Genomic DNA, 15824 nt, shown 5'->3' on the forward strand with positions numbered 1-15824 from the left:
TTTGCAAGTTCATATTGTAGTCACATTGCACGTGAACGCACACAAGAACATCATCAAGGTAGCACAAGGTTCCTGGACAGTCTTTTAAAACAGGTGACATTATCTGCTGAAAAGCGGAAAGCACAGATGCCAATCAAAAACACACGCTTAAAGCGAAAGACACCGTCATTAGTGATGAATGTAGTAAGCTCACAGCTTTTCTCAGCCAATAAAACCTGATGATAAGCAGACTACAAGCCCAACTTACTGAAGACAAGAGCATCAGCGAGTCAATGCAAAAGTTCGTCAGCCCTCAATAGGGGAAAGACGTTGCTCACAATAGCCTTGTTGGGTTTCTCAAGATTGACGCAAAGTCCAATGGAATTGTTTTTTCTTCCGAACCACGATGAGCGGAGACAACGCTGACACCGATTTGATGATATCGGCAGATTCCAACCGGTGCAGTTCGGTAGAGACTTGCTCATGGAGAACCAGAGGGAGAGGACATAGTTTGGCAGAGACTGGTTGCACAGAAGCTCGAAGACGATCGTCGGGGATGAAGCCCTTTCCAAGTCGCAATTGTCCTCAGAAGAAGTGGGCGAACTCTGTTGGAGCGTTGTGCAGTAGAGACAAAAACTGAACGCCTGGGTCAGCTGGAACTCCTGATACTTGTTAGCATGTGAGCTAAGACCCTAGAATCTTGATGCCCAAAGCTTGAATGGCATCTAGGCCCAGAAGAGAAGTGCCTTGGTTCGTGAGGTGAACTGTCACTACTGTAGCCGAGTTGCGGTACTTGACTAACACGGAGAAATGTCCTGAATGCAAAATTTCTTGCTGCGAATAATTCTTGAGTCGAAGCCTCAAAGGAGACAAGGGAAACCCTTGAAACGTTCTTCATACAGATAGCTGTTCACCAGTGACAGTGTAGCTCCTGTATCCACGAGCATTTTGAGTGGAGTATTCGTGATGAGGACTTCAGCGTAAATTATTGCCGGACAGGAATTCGGGACTTGAATGCTAAGCACAGGCGAGACTGTTAGTGGCATATTGTGTCTCAGCGGTAGCAGAAACAAGCTGAGCTCGAGCAGGGGACTGTCGATGCATTACGTTCCTTGAACGGCAAACAGTAGCGTAGTGTCCCACTTCTCCGCATGCACGGCAGGCAACGTGCTTGGCCGGACAGCCTGGATCAGATGCAGTGTCGTGAGGTGAACAACATCGGTAGCAATGGACTGCGATGTCTCGACTGGCTTCGTGGAGTTCGGGCCGGGCGCCATGTTAGCGTTGTGTCGAGACACGATGTACAGGCAAGCAGTTGAAAAACTTAAAAATTCCTTGTGAGCTTGCTCCACGTTTCGTCTGATTTCCTCTGCCTTCTTGTGTGTGAGGGACGGTCCTTCGTAAAGTAACCTTTCTTGTATTGCTGATGCAACGCCTTGCAAGATTTGGTCACGAAGGGACTCGTCGTGCCAAGGGCCAAATGCACAAGCAGGCGCTAGCCTTTGTAATGTGGTGACGAAGTCCTGGAAGGTTTCCCCAGGTCGTTCTTTTCTGTCCCTGAAAATAATATGATGTACGAAGGGATTTGTGCCTTCCTCATAATGTTGGTCGTAGATTAGAAGAATATCTTCGAATGTTGCAGCTGTCAGGTTCGTTTGCAACGCCAGGTCGTAGTAAAGGCGCTGCCCCTCAAAGCCTAGATTACCGAGTAAAATGGCCCTCTTCCTCTCGTCTGGTAGTGCCTTGCATCCCGTCGTCTAAAGAAACATGCAAAAAGAATGTTTCCAAGTCAACCACGGTACCGTAGGAGTACTGGGTAATGCAAGGAAATGCAGCATGGGTGGTGCGAACGCCATGCTGGGCTCTGGGAACAAAGACAGGGGAGTTGAGGTTGATGGAGCAGAAGTAGAAGTAGTTGTAGCATCTTGGGGGGAGAGGGGGGAGCATGCAGGAAGCCATATAAGAGCAGTAGTTGAATGACAGAGGCAAGCAGCAAGCAGAACAAACGGTTTACCTCGTCACCAGTTTGTTGTAGCCTCGACGGGGCGGCCGGACGGAGGACCTACGACATGAGGCCTAACGGCCAGGGTGCGAAGCGCCACAAGAGCTAGACTGCTCTAGTTGGGGACCAGACAAAGAATGAATTTGAGTGAGGGGGAAGGAAACACAGCAGGGTACACTTACAGCATTAGGCTCGGAGTGGCGGTAGCGGTCATAACCATTTGAAACCAAAACTGGGTATCGAAACAGGATGTCTCAAGCTGGCTTCAAGAGGTCGATCGAAATTGTCTCTTCGCGTCTGCTGATAAGAAGTGTGAAAAACTTGGCGTCGCGCTTGAGGACTTTGAAGGGATCGTCATAAGGAGCTTGTAAAGGAGTGCGAGTAGCACCATGATGGATAAATATGCGACTGCTATGAAGTAAATATGGGCTCATGTAAACATTTCTGCATTTATTACGAAGTGGTGGTGGTATAACAGTGGCCATTGTAATGCGAAAGCGGTCGGTTTAAGATTGTAGGTCAGCAGATGACAGTTATGAGACAAAGAACTCGTCAGGTTCGCGAAGTGTCGTGCTGAAAACGAGGACTTTTGAGTTGGCTGATGATGAATTGGTTCCCGGGAATTGTGTCATGTGACGAAGCAGCTCGGTCAGTTTTCTATCGCCATGTTCCTCTGATGAGAGGAGCTGTTAAATCCGTTGCGACTCAGTTGGTGGCGCGCTGTAACTGCCACTTAACGGTGTCGCACTGATCATAGGGCGGAGGAGCTAGCAAAATGTTGCGGACCAAAGCTGCAGGGGTCGTGTTAAGCGCACTCACGATGTTGTCGTACATGGCCGCTTGAGAGGTGGCTTGGTGACGGCGAAACTGCGCCTCGATGTGGATGAATCAGAGTTCACAGTCTGAGGGCCATAAATCGGGAAGTTTTAGTGTAGCAGCGGAAGATGTTCCGCTTTGTTCGACACGTCATCAAACGGTGGCCGGTTCCATGGCGTCGAGAAGAAACTTGGTAGACGTGTACAGTTGTGATGTGGTATGATGTCTGAGGTCACCAGCTTGTAGAAACAGAAGGCCCACAAAAATTGCGATTTATTTATCAGGTGACTGTGTTGATGTCACGGCTACCATTGTCGAGCCTATATGTCTGATGGCGCTAGTCCAGTCTCTTCTTTTTCCACCACGGGGCTGTACGAGTACTGTCCACTGCAGTTCATTCATTCCACTAGTCATATGATCTGTGTTTTTTTCCAACTTCTCTATGAATAAGGTTGCTTGTTGTCGCGGGTACTTACTGACAACCGCATAGTTCGTGCCTTTAGATCCATGGACGTCCTTTTAATCCTGTAAAGTACTAACTCTGACAATGATTTTGAAGTAAAACTACATTCATGAGTCCTTCAGATCCACAGCCACCAAGTTGAATTTTACCTTTGAATTGCCCGAGAATGCTTCCTTGCAGTTTTTAGACATAAGGACCACCTATGTTAGTCGTGCTCGCCTCATTAAAATAAGCCGCTTCTGCCGTTTGATTCATATAACTCTAAGCTGGTCAAGAGGCACATTGCGGTGTCATGGTTGAGGTCATCTCTAGCCATGTCTCCATAAGGTCCAAGCTAGTTTTTCCTTCCAGGTGAAATGTCTCCATAGTGTAGGTTTTCTGCAGGCCCTACTGCACACCATAGCTGATTTGCTGTTGAAGGCCATATGCCACTATACCACCAACACTGGGGTTGAAAAAGCAGAAAAGAGAGAGAGGCGAAAGTTTGAAGTAACGCCATATGTCTACAAGGTTTAATATGGGATGAAAAGGGTGGCCGGATAATTGGTGTTAATAGGATTTTTTCAGCGCCTTGCAGGCTGTCGCATTTATGCACCCATTCTAATGTAGATAAACCCAAGAGTGATGGATGTGGCATATAACATAGATGCATGTATGTACCATGTAGAACAGGTGGTGTACGAGCGTCTGCTGACCTGTGGAATGTTCTATGCGGGGCAAACCAGAAGATATGTTAATAAGCATTTAATGGTGCACTTTAACTCACTAGAAGATGGCAGTGGAAAGCACCTGCTAGTTCATTGTAGGACATGTGTGAAGAAGTTCAAGCTAATTATTAGTGGAATAAAGGTGCTGGGTGAGCTAAAGACCAAAGGGCACGTGAAATCTTGGAAGCTTCCTTGATAGCAACCATCAGTGTATCTTTTCAAGAAAGAGCTTGATTATTTGATGTAGAGAGAGGTTTGGCGAGGGAGCATTCTAGGGTCACACGGTTATGATTGGGCTTCCACATGCACATTGTTCGAAGAGGCAACGTTGTGTGGTTTCAGTTAACCAGTTGTTAGTCTGCGTTAATCCTGTCTTCTACCTAGGGGTCTCATCCCTAGCACAGTTTAAGTTCCCAAATAATACTCTATGTGGGCATTGAAGTCGCCCACTTTGATCGTGGGCAGAGTCAAGTTTTCCATGTCCTCTTCCAGGCATGTAATAATTTCAGCATTTCAGTAATATGCACCTGTGCCTGTGCCAAGGTAAACAACTCCTTAAGCCACCTTTTGTGATCTAAACTGGCCCGCCAACCATACGTGTTCAACGCAAGATTGCTGGGCTCTCATCCATTGGGACTTTTCACTGATAAGGGCACCTATCCTGCCTCCTCTGCGTTCTCAGTCTACATGAGTCAGTCCTTCCCACGCATAATTCATTTGTGTTGGTGAAGCCTCACTGTTCCTAAGGTGCGTTTGTATCACTGTCTACTAATTTGCTTTCTCAATCGATGCTTTGCCTTTCTTGGGTGAAACTGCGACTTTTTTGTTCTTGTCTACCACCCTGAATTTTGAGGTCATATATTTGTTCCCCTTTCGTACCACCTCTTTTGTTTCCTTGCATCTTTTTCTTTCCTGAGCCGCCTCCTCTGGTTGTTTTTCTTATCATACACTCGAAATTTGTTATAACGAAATTGAAAGGGAAGCTCAAAAATCTTCATTATGTCCAATACCTTGTTATACCAACTATTGCCATTTTCTGCAGTGTATGCCCCATGGTAAGCACAACTTCTAACCCACAAAGACGACGCAAAGACGCCACAGCCATTGTGACAGCGTCCTTATGTTCCAATGTGATGGTCTTCTGCTTGCACTTTGTACTTGACTCACTCATATTGTCATGAAATCCGTAGAAGTATATGGCTGACAAAACTTGGCACAGTGCCAGAAATGCTGACGTATACACGAATGGGTCTGGAAAAACTATCTGGTACGCTGCTTTGTATGGCTCTGTGGCTCCACTGTCAGAGCTTGGCTTGGCCAGCTTCGTGCTGGTTTCATGCGATCTTGTAAGTCGCATCTAGCTGCATTAGCACAACATGGCGCACTACAGTTATAGAGAGAGCGACGCTGGTTTTTAGCATGACGTGCGCAAGCATTATCATTGATATGTTGTGCGGTGCAGCTAGGCGTAGCCTCCGAGATTGCAATCTTAGAGAGTGTGCTTAGCTTCGCCAGCTATGTGCTGCAGCGAAAGATAGGTGCAAGAAGACATGGAAGAAGTGCTGCTTTTGCGCAACGGTGAGAAGGACCAGTGTTGCTCGAAGGTGTATTCGATGTGGGAGTTTTGAACGGTCGGTATTTTTGGTTTCGGAGAAAAATCTAGTTCGTTATGTCCATTGATTGGCAGAACACTCTTACTTCGTTGAAGAGTGTTAAAATACATGGATCTCTATGTAGGTTTCAATGGGAATTGCAATTACTTCATTATATCCATTATTTCATTATATTCCGTTTAGTTTTAACGAAGTTCAAGTGTATTCCTGTTGCGATGTCCATTCCCTGTCCCCTGCTCATACGACCTATCTGGGTGTTACCATCGAGGGGCATTGCTCAATGCAGACACTAGTTCAGCTGGGCTCACTGGCTACATCTGTTGACTACTTTCGGACTGGCGGGAGTCTCCATTTGTAGCATGTCTGTCCTAGAGCTTCTATAAAGGAGGCAACAGACCCATTTACCTTCCAGCTTCGTTGGTTTTGGGGGGGGCCATGGTTATATTTGCAAAAAAAAATGCACAGTCTGTGTTCCGTGATGTTGCCCTAGCTCACCAGGTGCACTAGTTTGCACATACCTTCCCTGCTGGTCCTGATGTGCTCTTTGTACCCACAAATTCCATCCCGGGCCCCAGCTCTTCTCGAGCTACTTTCGTGTTCCAGCGATGATAGCACTTGTGCATTTCCTGACCAGGTTTGGGCTCAAGTGTACCATTGAGCCGTAAAGGTAGATGTTGCCAACTTAACGCTCAAAACTGCATGATTTAGGGTATTTTTTTAATCGAGAATTTTGCCATTATTTAAATGTAACGTGACGGTCGAGTTCAAGCAACAAAAATCGTAAAAAACTTGCATTACTACTATCGAGTAAATAAGGTAAACCTGTGTTTTTTGGCGCTCTGATCCCAGAGCCTCCTCTGTGCCGTGTCAAGAGAGACCGAGATTCCTGCATTAGTGCATTGCAGAGTGGAAGGCATTGTGCCTTTTCCTAACCATTGCTCGTAGGGTATGTCTTGTGCACACCCATCTATATCCCTTCAAGATTCCCATAATGCCTCACAGGTGGCCGCTTGAGGGTGTGCACTTTCTAAAGTCGGTTCATTGAAGCAGCGTAGTGGGACACGGTCATGAAAACAACCACAAGAGGGTGGTTCTTTGTTTTTTGCAGACTAAATGGCTGGTGCTTCTTCAAATAAAGTATAGTCTGCAGTCAGTGCTATTCCTGTCGTGGTTTTCTTTTGCTCGTCCCATTGGGCTGCTTCAATATGCCATGTCTAAACGACAATCTATTGGGAGTGATGATGTTCTGTCAGAAGTCTGGCTGATACATGAAGTCTACTACATGAAGTCTGCTGTAAATGGGATGAAAGTGCATTTTTGGCTTAATATCATTTTCGATTATATACGGTCGGCTATGTGAAGTATTTGGCAACTATTTAAAAAGAAAAAAGACAATCAGAATATTAAGAGTGGCCGAGTCGTTGCAATGTGTTGTTCCATAAGCTGAACCGCCAGGTATCAAAAAGTGACACTTGGAAGAATAAACGAGTGGCAGAGTCGTTGCAATGTGTTGTTTCCATAAGCTGAAATGCCAGGTATCTGGATTTTAAAATGCTGTTGACTTCTGTTAATTGGACTTAGGGTTCACTCAATTTTTTGGTTAATTCTATCTCTGCCAAAGGTCCCAGCCGGCGCCGACACATTTCTATGGCCCCACACTTTTATTTCGATCCTAAAATTGGCCTTCGCCGGATAATTTGAATTTGATCAGTCAGCACGCATCTGCCTAGCCCCTGTGGTGACCTCTTCAGCGGCAGCGTCTGTCGTGCCGGAGCTGGGGTGACAGTGAATGTGTTGAATGTACCTGGTTTCCCGTAGAGAACACCTATTTTGGGCCTGTCTTGGGAAGATTTTCTAGCAATAACCGTAGCTCACAATGTCTGGTTATGGTATTTATCTGATTCTAACACACACATTTTTTTTTTTTCAAGAAACATGGGCCAAGAATTGGCTGTGCACTGCAATTGGCACTGCACTGCAATACCAAAACTGCCTTTGTGGCGTTGGTTTACTGTATAACACAAATGCATTGCGGTGAAGCTGACTTTGAAAAATTGTCGCAAAGCTGAATTAGGGAAACTGGCCACCATTGTGCAACACGCGTTAGACAGACCCTTATCCATTTTTCTTGCAAAAAAAATTAGGTGTGCAGTATATTTCTACTTTGTCGAGGAGCTTTAATGTGCTTTCTACGCAGTTTTTCTGCTTTGTGCACAAAAAATGTGCACATATTTGATTCAGGGGCATGTAAGAATCAAGCAAATACTGCCAATTACCATATTTTTGCATGTATAACCCTCACCGAAATTTTTTTTATATCAGTAAAAGTGGGAGTGCGAGTTATATGTAAATTTTGCCTTAAAGTGTGGCTTCACGACAATGCTTGTCGCGCTGCCGTGAAGCCACACCTCAAGGCAAGATTCTCTGCCATTCAAATGTGTTATCTCCTAGAGAACCCCCTCCTCCCAACCCTGCGTGTTCAAGTTATCTTCTCCCTTTTTTGATCGTTGCCAATTCTCCTCCTCTTTATGAGTAGCCATTTTGCGTTTAGTAGTTAGTGAATAGCGCACGCGGCGCAGGCAAACTCATACGTCACCCGTTTTCACAGCGCTCCCTCGGTTCGCACAAAGCGTGAATTACTGGTGGAATTTTTGGCTTTTTTTAAATTTTCAGTCACATTTGCTCCATTGCCATCATCCATGTGAGGCCTTCTCAGTCTGCGCAGTCATCAGCTGTTGTGTAAGTGCTAGGTGCAAAGTGCTGGAACGCATCACGTATCACGTGACTGATCTGTCTGCTATAACGTCCAGCGTGCAAGTCCTGCTTTGTCAGTATCACCGGAGAAGGGGGGAACGGAGCTGCTGGCCGAAGATACGACATGCATGAGTCGTGCACGTGCGAGTAGAGACTGATTTTGTAAAAATATAAGCATTTTATTCATATATTTCCTTGTATTATATGTGAGGATAATTTTCTTTTCTTTTTGGTCTGTTGTAATTGTGGGTGCAGCTTATATGCACAAAAATACAGCGATCAATGGTGCGTTTTGGTGTTTTTTCTGCATCTTGATTAATTCGATGCCACCAGATAATTAGATCAAGTTCGTTGTTCCCATCCCATGAGAGTTAAATTACCAAAGTTGACTGTAGTTGCTATTCTGTACATTACTCGAAACTTTGGAATATTTGCACTTCCCTATATATTTTTCTTCTATAAATCGGGCTATGTTACATCCAAGTGCACTTTTATTTTCTTACATTAAACCCATGAAAGTTTTGTGCTTGTTATAATCAGGTAAAGTATGGTATCATTGCTCCTCCATGCAGGAACCTTGAGAGCATGCAGTTTGTTCAAATCCGACGCCAGTTCTTCAATGCTGCTGGTCCAAAGCCAATCAGTCGTCATGGGTAAGATTCTTAGCATTTATTGCTTTAGTGTCAAACTGGATTATTGGCAGCTTGTCTGTCCTAGAGTTTTTTAACTGTTGTGGATCAGTCCGAGCTGTGTGGTGGATCACAGCAGTGCTGACACACTGAAGCCTCAAAATGCTAGTTGAGGTTTTACTGCTCTGGTTGGGTCAAGCAGCTCCAGTCTTAGGTGGCAAGACAAGTGGATTTTGTTGCTGTTTCATATGAATCGGCACTGTTTTCAAAAGTACACTTGCCAACCCATTTTTAGAGACAGACCTCAATGAATTTCAGCAGGTTGTGCTTCATTGAAATAGCTAGAGTTGAACGAAGTTATCCATTGTTATAACCGCTTTTCATGAAAAAATATCAAAATGGGAGACAGGAGAACTGTTGTGAGAAAATATAATGGCTCAGAGGCAAGTGCTGTCCCAACCACCTTCCTCCATCCGGCTACTGATTGTGCTGACTCATTTAACGGTTTTAACTCTGCTTCCTGCTTGCTCCAATCGTGTGTAACAAGCCGCGGCTGACTGCATTCAAGAATGGTACTGCTATAACTGCAAAGCAGGGTCACGGGCGGCAAGTGACATGCGAACTCCGCTGACTCATCGCTTTGGTGGCCCTAAAAGGGGCCTTCTAAACAAATGTGAAAAGGTAGTCGTAGCAGCCTCTCAGCTTGAGAAATCCAGAAGAAACGCTGGGGCAAGATTGTCATGATCATCTCGCCACGTACTTCTCACTGGCTTGCATGAGAAAACCCCATGTTCGTCAGCTTTGCTTGCTTTACATGAAGCTTGCTGACATCATTCCCCGAAGCCGCCAGGTGCTCCACGTAGTGCAGCAGAAGGTCCCTTGTGAAAAGAAAGCTCCGGGGGAAGAGGGGGGGGACTGAATGGTCAGCAGGGCCTCCTGCAAAATCAACGTTCAGGCAGCCTGCCCTACCGCATCATTGCTGCCGTCATTACTGTCACTGCCGCCATCGCTCTCCGATGTAAGCACATTTGCAACAATTGCCTCATTGGTTAGAAGCACTTTGTTTTTAAATCTATAGCAGCATGCTTTCTTTTCACCAGCAACTGATTGCTGATGATAGCGGCGAATCAGCCATCTTCCATTTCAGCAACAAGTCAAACGAGGCTGAGAAACCACGGGGCCAGGAATGACTTCAACACAACCAACAAAGACGAGCACGAGCGGCATAATCTTTTAGGAGGTCTGTGCAGCATGCGCAGCATGAGGGGCCAGTGAGCCATCTTGGAGGAGTGCCCAGTGCTCTCAGCGAAGTTGGCGCGGTCCATTTGTGTTTCAGAGGGTGGTGCAGCATAAAGCTATGGGCACAGTCTATTCGTGTTCGGAGGGGTGGAAGTGCGAGAGGAGGCCACATGCAGCTGCTTGAACTTTTTCTTTTTAAGGATTTTGCATTCCATTGCCTTTCGGCCAATAATGCCGATAGCCAATAATGCGGCATGAAGGCGTTGTAGTAAGCAGGTTGTTTCACCATAGAAAACGTACAGAAGTTCATGGTGCAGCAGTTTCTCATTGTTGTAACCGATATATTGTTAAAACGTTGTAAGTAGGTTTGACTGTATTGAGATAATGTGACATTCAAAGTGGGGGGTGTGTTCTGCATTCACCTATTGTACAGTCCAATGTGCATCATATGCTGTCTCGAAGTGCTGTTATCACTTATGTAACCTTGGCTCCATGACACCATCAGTTAGGTCTGTTGTTCAAATTCATTTCGTAGCTTTATGCCCACGCACAAGCTATTTTATCCAATCGGTATGCAGGCAAATTTGGTAAATAATTGGCAGTTGCTGGCTTGATTACCTCCTGCAGACCCAAACTCTGCACCAGGCGCATAGCCATGAGCCCGTCATGTGCGTGTGATCTTGCCCAATTTGTATGGCTCTCCAAATACAGTTAAACCTGGATGTAAAGAACCTCTGCGTAACGAATTCCTGGATTTAACTAAATTTTTTAATTGCCTAATGCTACTGAAACTCTGAAATGCTACTAACTCTGAAATATATTGTATATGTGTTTGTTCATTGAATCAATAATAAAAGCTGAAAAAATAATTTTTAAAATGACTTTTTCATAACTCATGCAATAGAGGGTTAACTTGCTCCAATGTGGGAAAAGCCGTGTTTATGTACGTTTTGGACACACAGGCGCGAAACGTGCCTTTAAGTGGCACAATCTTGCAGCAGAAAGCGAAGGATTTTGCATGCATCCTGGGTTACGACGACTTCAGAGTTAGCAGCGGCTGGTTGCAAGGATTTAAGGAGCTGGCCGGTCGATACCAAGGCAGCAAAGCTCGCGGAGTCGGCAGCAGCACCAACTGAGATCAAGAGCCGACGCACATCGGACTTGGAGTTACGTGCGACAACGGAACTTTGTAAGAGCGTTCCTTTTTGTTAGTGTGCAGCCATAGGCCAGGGTTGCCGGACTTTGGCGCGAAACGCGCTAAGGATGCACATAGGCGAGGATAAGGATATTGTTCAGACTATGCAAGTGTGGAGGTTTATTTTTTGTCAATTGAGTTTTGACTTTTACATTTCGAGTTTGAGTAAATTAAGATCTGTTTGCTGTGCTCGACTGTGTCTCCCGACTCCATCTCTCCCAACATCCGCACGGCCCACTAGATCAGTGTGTGGACCGGTCGGCGCACATCGTCCTCTTCTTTTCTTTTTGTGTCCCATGCCTCTTACATATGACACATTTATGCCATCTTCGACTGGTCGTTTCTGAGCGCTCTGGAGCGCTCTCGCGAGCGGCGTTGTCTTCGGCTGGTTGAAAGAGGGTGCGCGCCCTGCGTTCGGCTGGTTCTTCTCGATTGCTCTCCTCTATCTTCGAATGCTCTGAGGCGCTCCGAGCCCTGTCGTCGGAGCAGTTGTCGAAATTGAAACGTCATCGCAGAGCCGCGTCGCTGCTGTTGGCGACGGCCCACCGTAACCTAGGCAACCTAGGCCACTGCGACGAACGCTCATCCCGCCGGCACGTCCGCCGGTTTTCCCGGCAGCGCCGGGAGCTTTGGATAAGCGAAACATCGGACGTTGGTAGTAGTCACGTGGTTTAGCATTTGCCATTGCCTCCTGCGAGAGTGAGTCGCACGTTCGGCTTGCGCACTTGTGCTCTACCTCTGAGCTCGGGGAACGCCGGATCTGCCCGACTCTGCTTCAAGGGATGGAAGCGACCAGTCGAAGATACCATTAGTACGTACTTCTTCCGAGCTCTGGCCAACTACGGTTTAACGAGGTTTCACTGTAACAAGCTTTTCCCAGTTTTCTGGGAGGGTGCAATCGTATTTTAATATGGCCATTCTCGTGAAGAATAGAGTTACAATGTGACAAACTCTGCATAGGGGCTATGCCATGGATGATGTTTATTGAGAAACAATCCTACATAATTGTTTTGAGAGAATGGATGGGTGATTTTAAGAGTGTTACTGGATAATTTCAATGTGGTGTGCTCACAGCCCCAATTGATGGGCTTGTTCAAATCACCATTACCTTCGTGGAGCTAGACAAAGCCTGAACAGTCATCAAGCCATGCCACCATATTGTTGATTTGCTTGTTGGTTTGCACTGTAGCCATCATGGCTCCATCTTTTAGCCCTGGGCTTTAGAAATGCCCGGTGAAAAGTAAGTTTCAGCCATTTTGCTTGAACATGACGAGCATCTTTGGCTCAAGTCGGGCACTCTACTAACCATTGTGCCAGAAGACTATTGATGCCATTATGATGGGAACATCAACTTTGAAAATTGGCCTGAAGAACTTGAATCATGTGTCCACCTTGGCAGCACAGCCAAGGAGAAGGTTTCACTATCTTTCAGTGTATTTGCCTTTGAAGTGACCTTGAATTTCGAATCAAACGTTTTGTACGAAACTTGTGTACGTGATACTGCTAACATGCAATAGAGTATATACATTGATCAAATGGGCCAATGTCTCAGTGGCAGAGGGCATGCAACATCCTTGAAGGCTTTCTGTGGTAGTGTCCATTTACCCATGCATACCAAGGAATGTGGATGTGGCCCATTGTTTGAGAAAATCTTAGCAATTAACAGGAGCAAGGCATGCTGGAAATTGAATTCCTGCAAGCTGGTCAAATATCGCCAATTTGGCTCATGCATCAGTGTACCTTCGGTGCACTTGACAGATAAAGAATTGAATTTTCTCAAGTTTAGAAAAACTTTATTCGTCATGACTAGAGTTAAGAAAAAACCTGGACAAGAACATTACCAAAAGGTGGACAAAATCTGGACTTAAAACACCACGAAATCAGAATACGTTCCAGTAGTGTATGGCGCACTTAAATGCATTGTTTGTTTTGATTGACAGCAAATGTTTTTCATGCTCAGGCTACCAAAATACATTCTGCTTAATTATCTACTTTTGACATAAATTAGAACATCTCGCGCATCTACTCGCTCAACCTGCAACTTTTATCCTTCAGGATTTTAAAGGGTCCCTGAAACTGTTCGGACAAATTTTGATGCACATAGAGTACAGCTGCAAAAAATAATTCGCACCACAATTTGTGTGAAGTGTCTCGTATTAAGAAGGCTATGGACGATTACATTTCCCTCCTTCATACCCGTTCATTTTCTTCTCAACTCCTTCGCCGAGCGATCAGGGCTAAGCTCCGATAACACTAGCTCTGCCTCATAATGGCACGTTGTGTGTGTCATTCACCTCCCATTGTCTTAGAGTCAGTGCACGAAGCCTCTCCAGCTTTAGCCACCTGGCAGTCGATCCCAAGCAAGAGCTATCAAAGCAGCGTTGCATTGCAAGCATTCTGTCGCAGTACTGAGTGTGTCCGGTATTCCGTTAACCACAGGCAAGCTTAGCATTCCGACGGATGGCTTGAGGCATAAACTAAACCCCCTCTACTGTTGCTGTGATGAAGGAGCTTTAGCGTAGGTGTTGGTGAGCAGCCTGATCGGTCTGCATGGTCCAGTCACCTGGTGGTGCAGAGCTTAACCAGCCATACGAAGAGCTAATATTGCTCTAACCAAGTGTAAAACTTTTTAAACATTTAAAAAAAAATGTGTTCACGATCACGCTCCTACCAAAAATTTACACCAGCAGCGATGTAGAATACACTTCGTTACTGCTATATTAGTTCTGTGTTTGGTTGAGCTCTGTGCCACCAAGTGGCTGCACAATACAGACCGTTCACGTTTGTGCTTCTGCTCGTGAACAATAGGCGCAGTCTGCTTAAGCTTCCTGGTCACCCGACTACTGGATACGCAAAACACCAATGTGGTGGTAATCCTCTGGCGTAAGGTGACGGGCACAAACGTGCAAATCCTGGCGCCGATCGGATACCGACAGTTTGATGCACTCCAGTTGCTCCGCTCATCTGCTGCTTTGCGAGGGACATGATGTCGCAGCTTGACATATTGCCAGTCGCTATGTTTGCAGCCCACAATGTAACCAGCACGAACCGTGGTGCTCGCAAAAAGAAAGAACGAGACCAACACTGACCGCGGAGCTCTCGTAAACATGAACCATGTTGTAACACAAGCAGACGAATCTTGCTGTGAGCCGGAAATCTTGAGTGCAGTGATAAATTATCCTCGTACATGCTGTTTCAGCTACTTTCTTTTTTTATAGAAACAAATGAACTAACATTCCAACTATTACAGACATTTGTTCGCCATAAAGTTGGAAAAATTATCGATGACGCGCCCTGGGCAGCCAATCGGATAGCTCGCCCTACTTGATGTCATATGGTCACCTCACCTCACCTGCTTAAGGGGCGGCTGAAAACTCAGCCGAGTGGAATGCTACGATTGGTAGCAGTGTGCATTTTTTAAAGCCTTATGATAAATTATACGCTTTATACAGATCACTTAGATGCGTGAAATAATGATCAGGAGGACCTACCCTAACGACTCAGTACGTTTGGACAAAATCATCGAAATCATTTCAGGGTGCCTATAGGATTGTTAAATTTGCTGGAGAACGAGTGTTCAGCTGCAGCATAAATTAGGGGGGTGCAAATATCAAATTTTGAATTTGGAAGCGAATTTGAGTACTTAAATTCAAGTGATACGGATACTATGAATTTCGGAAAACTGCAACTATTTTTCTTCCAACCAGAGCTACAAAAAAAAGGTGGTTTATTCCACTGCATATATCGTATTTATTCTAATGCGCCTTTGATTGTAAGGCACACCTGTTTTCCGCGATCAAAAGGGGAAAAAATCGCCCTCGATTGTAACGCGCACCTGTGTGCCGTGACCTAAAAAAAGTAAAGTGCTTTACAGTACTGCACACCTCATTCTTTCGTACAGGAATACAACTTCGTCTCATTTGGAAAAACAAAGATTTACTCTCAGTACACTAAAGTTCTGATAAATAAGAAAAGTTGCAGTTACGCCCGAACGGTGAAGCATCAATTACGATAGCAAATTAGTAGACAGCTATACGAAAAGTAAGGATAGTAGTTTTATCAGCTGTATGAACTTTTAGACATCCGCTTACTAACTAAATTAACAAGCATGGTATCCCGCCCGCACAAGCAAACATGAACACGCAATGACCTCGTCTCATGCAATGACCATGGAAACTTTATCAAAACGCTGAATTAGGGAAGTGTGGTAGCAGGAGTAAGCGAATTGACCTTTGTGCAGCCTCTCGCTTCAATGCGCACTAAGCGACTAGAACACAGCGGGCCGCGCCTAGATGTGTAGGCTGTCTTCATCACAGATTGCTTTAAATATAGGGACCGTGTGGCTGCAGCGTTCGTAGCATCCGCCGGAGTAGAAAGCTTCTCCTGTTTGCGCCACTGCTGCGCGCAAGTTTCGGGAACTCCGAACA

General features: G+C 45.5%; 1 protein-coding gene across 2 annotated transcripts in view; it reads left to right on the top strand.

The window, feature by feature from the left end:
- Positions 1–15824, top strand: part of LOC142567952 (piwi-like protein 1) — a 215234-nt gene that overhangs the window by 40179 nt on the left and 159231 nt on the right. For both annotated transcript variants that reach the window (XM_075678034.1, XM_075678035.1), the window contains exon 6: positions 8907–8987. In XM_075678034.1, coding sequence (XP_075534149.1) covers positions 8907–8987 — 81 coding nt within the window. The remainder of the gene's footprint in view (positions 1–8906; positions 8988–15824) is intronic.

Source organism: Dermacentor variabilis, unplaced genomic scaffold (assembly GCF_050947875.1).
Source record: "Dermacentor variabilis isolate Ectoservices unplaced genomic scaffold, ASM5094787v1 scaffold_15, whole genome shotgun sequence".
Lineage (NCBI taxonomy): Eukaryota > Metazoa > Arthropoda > Arachnida > Ixodida > Ixodidae > Dermacentor > Dermacentor variabilis.